General features: G+C 49.7%; 1 protein-coding gene across 6 annotated transcripts in view; it reads right to left on the reverse strand.

The window, feature by feature from the left end:
• LOC134082523 (transcriptional repressor p66-beta-like) overlaps positions 1 to 5,000 on the reverse strand; it is a 27,283-nt gene that overhangs the window by 12,154 nt on the left and 10,129 nt on the right. For all 6 annotated transcript variants that reach the window (XM_062538287.1, XM_062538290.1, XM_062538286.1 and 3 more), the window contains exons 2-3: positions 1,762 to 2,160; positions 643 to 844 (exon numbers count right to left, since the gene is read on the reverse strand). In XM_062538287.1, coding sequence (XP_062394271.1) covers positions 643 to 844; positions 1,762 to 2,159 — 600 coding nt within the window. In that variant the 5' untranslated portion in view covers position 2,160. The remainder of the gene's footprint in view (positions 1 to 642; positions 845 to 1,761; positions 2,161 to 5,000) is intronic.

Here is a 5,000-nt window from a genome sequence, read left to right on the forward strand (position 1 = left end):
GGCCGTTTGACTTTTTAATAAATGTAACTGATGTGGACTATATGACCACAATGCCTTCACAAGAGGTAATTTGTTTGAAAGGCATGCTGATCTTGGCGCCACTGACATCAATAACTGGCATCTCATTCTGCCAAGAGCATCTAGTTAGTGTGTTCAGGGGCCGGCCATCAAAGACCAAACCCTGGCAGCATCACTGGCAGCATCACTAGCTTCAACTATTCAATTTGCTCATGTTGTACAACTCTGTCATCTGATCCTATGTGTGTATGTCTCTCTGTCTCTCTCTTCACCTTGAACACGTCCAGATTTGTTTACTATATGTGTATGTCTATGTCTGTCAATCTCTCTGTCTCTCTCTCTCTCTCTCTCTCTGTCTCACTCTGTCTGTCTCTCGCTGTCTCTCTCTGTCTCTCTCTCTCTCTCTCTCTCACTCTGTCTGTCTCTGTCTCTCTCTCTGTCTCTCTCTGTCTCTCTCTGTCTCCCTCTGTCTCCCTCTGTCTCCCTCTGTCTCCCTCTCTCTCAGTCTCACTCCCTCACACTCTCACGCTCTCATTCTTCCACTCTCTCTGTCTCTCTCTCTCTCTCTCAGTCTCACTCCCTCACTCCCTCACACTCTCACTCTTCCACTCTCTCTCTCTGCACCTTGAACATGTCCAGGTTGGCGCTCTTCAGCCGGTCCTCCCCGCGGGAGGTGGCCTTGGGGCTGGAGGCCTCGTTGTCCGACAGAACGATGACATCAGGGGAGGGGGTGTGCCGCTCGCGTTCCCTCTCTCGGTCTCGGTCTCGCTCGCGCTCACGCTCTCGCTCGCGGTCTCTGTCCCGCTCCCGCTCTCGATCCAGGTCACTGTGGGGGCGGAAAAGGTGTTGCGGTCAGTGAATCTTATTTCTCTCCCTATTGATTCTGGGACCCATAGTGAAATGGATACAGCGGCATCTTCATATGAAAAAAAAGAAGCTATCGATTGAGTGTTTACATTACATTTGGATTCATCAAACGCTTCAATAAACAGTACAGTACAGAACAGTGTGAGTTTACAGACACAGACAATAGGAAGCACATGCACACATGATCAGCTGGCTTTCTCCAACACCACATTTTACACCAAATACTACATTAATGACACCGTATAACGTGGTGTTCATCAGAATCTGGAATATGATGAGATATTGTTGAGATGACATGTCCACGCATGAACTCATCTTATTGGATGGAGATGGATGCAAGTGATGACAGTGCTAATAAACACTCTTTAATTACATACAGCCCATGTAGCCAACATCACAACTAAGTAATGTTAGATTGAATCACCTCACTTCTGTGTTGACCATGAAATAAACTAAGTCATAGACACAATCTAATACATATACTGTAAATGTGTATACATAACCCATGCATAGATACTGTTATAACGCCATGGATAACATCATGACACCCCATACATGCAGAACCTATGGAAACACTAAACACATGGGTGACATAATGGCTACATCACCCTTGCATCACACACCTCCTCTCTGCACTCAATTAAATGCACTATTATACACACCCTAATACACACACACACACACCCTATACACTAACCCTAAACACATAGGTGACATCATGTCTACATCACCCTTGTCATTTCCCCTTGGGGATTAATAAAGTATACCTATCTATCTATCTATCTATCCATCCATCTTGCATCACCCACCTCCTCTTGGCGCTCATATACACACACACACACACACACACACACACACACACACACACACACTCACCTCCTCTTGGCGCTCATATCCACGGGTTCGTCGCCCATGTTCTCCTTGCCGGGCTTTCCCATGAGGCCGTGGGGCATGGCGGCGCCGCGCAGGCTGCCGTTCATCTTCTCCTCGTAGGCGGCGTAGGACATGGCTCCGTGGGCGCTGGCCGAGGACGGCCCCTTCAGGTCCAGCAGGCCGCCGGACGCCCCGCCGACCCCCTCCAGGCCGCCCAGGTCCTTGCGCTTGAGCAGGGCCAGCATCTTGAGGCGCTCCATGGCCTCGTGACCTTCGACCTTGAGCCGCTTGGCCAGCAGCTCGTCCTGGGCGCGCTCGTGTCCGGCGGCGGCGGCGGCGGCGGCGTCCAGTCCGCGCTTCAGCAGGTTGAGCCGCAGCGCCTCCTCACTCATCCGGTCCATCCTGCAGGGGACGACACGACACACACGGCACGCAGGGATGAGTAAGAGATCGCATGTGTGTGTGTGTGTGTGTGTGTGTGTGTGTGTGTGTGTGTGTGTGTGTGTGTTTGTGTGTGTGTGCACACGCGCATGTGTGTGTGTGTGTGTGTGTTTGTGTGTGTGTGCGCGCCTGTGTGTGTGTACGCGCATATGTGTATGGGTGCGCATGTGTCTGTGTGTGTGCGTGTGTGTGCGCGCATGTGTGTGTGTGTGTGTGTGTGTGTGTGTGTGTGTGCACGCGCGCGTGTGTGTGTGTGTGTGTGTGTGTGTGTGTGTGTGTGTGTGTGTGTGTGTGTGTGTGTGTGTGTGTGTGTGTGTGTGTGTGTGTGTGTGTGTGTGTGTGTGTGTGTGAGTGTGTGAGTGTGTGAGTGAGTGTGACATTCATCTATATGAAAGATTTAGAACACACAAATTAAGTGCATTCATGTTAAAAAGTGCATTATTGTTTTCAAAACCCCACAAAACAAAAGAACTTCCTCCAAATGGCCAAATTCCGTACGAAGACATCTTAGACAAGTACGTAATCCAAAGAAAACAAATCAGCAACGCGTTTTGAATTCTGAATTCTTTCTCTGCCATTTGAAGGCACTGAATTCACTTGCCCAACCACTACATGAAGTAGCAAAAATATGAACTCCTCAGCTGATGAAGGGTTCTTTAGATCTCTGGTGTCACAACAAAGCCTGCAGCTTTGACCACACTGTGAACGTTTGCACCTCAAATTGTTCCTAAACCAACTGCCATCACCTCTCCACGATAGCAAGCGACACGCTGAAGCACTATCTCACACCACCATCACCACCTGGGGCTTACACTGTGTGCTCGATCATGTGTGTGTGTGTGTGTGTGTGTGTGTGTGTGAGTGTGTGTGTGAGAGAGTGTATGCATGAGAGAGAGAGTGTGCGTGTGTGCGTGTGTGTGTGTGTGTGTGTGTGCGTGTGTGAGAGTGTGAGAGTGTGTGTATGTGTGTGAGAGAGAGAGAAAAAAAAAGAGAGTGTATGTGTGTGAGAGAGAGAAAGAGATAGAGAGAGGTAGAGTTTGTGTGTGTGTGTGTGTGTGTGTGTGTTTTTTTTCCTCCCTCCCTGCACGTCAATGTCAGATTTTTGACTGGATAAACACAGAAGTTTACACAGGCTGATGTGACCCTGAGTGTGTGTAATTTCCCTTCAGATAGTGGCAAGAAACAGATCTAACCTTGGCCACTGTAACCGACACCATTTGATAAATAGAACACAGCTACTGACAATCCACCTTACTGCCACTTCCTCTTCAATGACCAGAATGTCACAGTGCATGCCAGTCTTCCTTTTCAAAATGGCCACTCCTGGGACAATGAACCTGGCTTCCCCTTATGGTATGCGATCTGCTGGAGCAGCATGAGCTGATCTTGGGAGAGAAAACACAGCCTTGGGGCTCTATCAATACCGATGACGCTGTTCAGATGTGTGTGTGTGTGTGTGTGTGTGTGTGTGTGTGTGTGTGTGTGTGTGTGTGTGTGTGTGTGTGTGTGTGTGTGTGTGTGTGTGTGTGTGTGTGTGTGTGTGTGTGTGTGTGTGTGTGTGTGTGTGTGTGTGTGTGTGTGTGTGTGTGTGTGTGTGTGTGCTGCAGCGTGCTACATGTGAACGCAAAGCCCGGCCATTAAAACAAGCTTGCACACGGGCAACTGGGTGAATCAGATAGGTCACAGGAATGTGTGTGCGTGTGCGTGTGTGTGTGTGCGCGTATGTGCATGTGTGTGTGTTCACATTTCACAATGTGCAATCCGTGAGCATTAGACGGATACATAATGATTTTTTTACCCGTATCTACCCATGTCTGTGCATTCGTGTGCAAACGTGAGACTTATCCGAGAGAAAACCCAGACAAAGACAAAAACAAAATGCTTTTCACATTACAGCTAAATCCGGTGGAAACCAAAAAACGATGAACTGACAACCAGTGCAAAGGCAGGAATGTGACTGATTTATCAGGGGGGGGGGGGGGGGGACTGAACCACCGCCACTTCAGCTACTGACACACAAGACAGAGGATTAAGCCGTACTCCACTGTGCGACTCCATCAGCAGCACACATCCTACACAAATAGTGGGAGGCTCCGACAGCACAGCAGAGCCAGAGCCAGAGCCGGCATGGCCGACATTTCCCAACACTCCAGCTATTTAGCAGACACTGGCAACCGCAGGCACGGCGCATGCAGTGGAGTGATACTCGCTCTATCAAGTCGGGAGAGGAGGGTGGGGATCTGGGAGGGGGTGGACTGCTGAGGCTATTGTAACAGGTTTTTATTTGGGGGGGGGGGGGGGGGGGGCAGTTGGAACGAGCATGCAAGCGAGGCAGAGTGTATGTGTGTGTGTGTGTGTGTGTGTATGTATGAGAGAGAGAGAGAGAGTGTGTGTGTGTGTGTGTGAGAGAGTAGGGCAGTGTGAGCAGGTCTGGGATTAGTGCTTCCACAGAGCCCACAGCGACTCGGGAGCAGGAGCCCAGGCTGGGCCAAGGGAGAGAGAGAGAGGGACAGAGAGAGAGAAAAAAGAGAGAGAGAGAGAGAGGGAAGAGAGAGAGAAGGCAGAGTGGGGGAGGGGTGCAGGGATGGTGGGATGGTTATAATTAGAGCAAAACGCCTCATTGGGCGAAACCTCCATGCACAAACAGACCCACACACTCACACACACACACTTATTTTTTTCCTTTCTCTTCCCTGCTTTAATGGCTGTCTCTCACTCCAAACATCTTTCTCTGAAACATGCATGCGTGCGCACACAAACACACACACTAACACACACACATACCCAAATGTTATGCACAC

The sequence above is a fragment of the Sardina pilchardus genome, chromosome 6, assembly GCF_963854185.1.
Source record: "Sardina pilchardus chromosome 6, fSarPil1.1, whole genome shotgun sequence".
In the NCBI taxonomy this organism is placed as follows: domain Eukaryota; kingdom Metazoa; phylum Chordata; class Actinopteri; order Clupeiformes; family Clupeidae; genus Sardina; species Sardina pilchardus.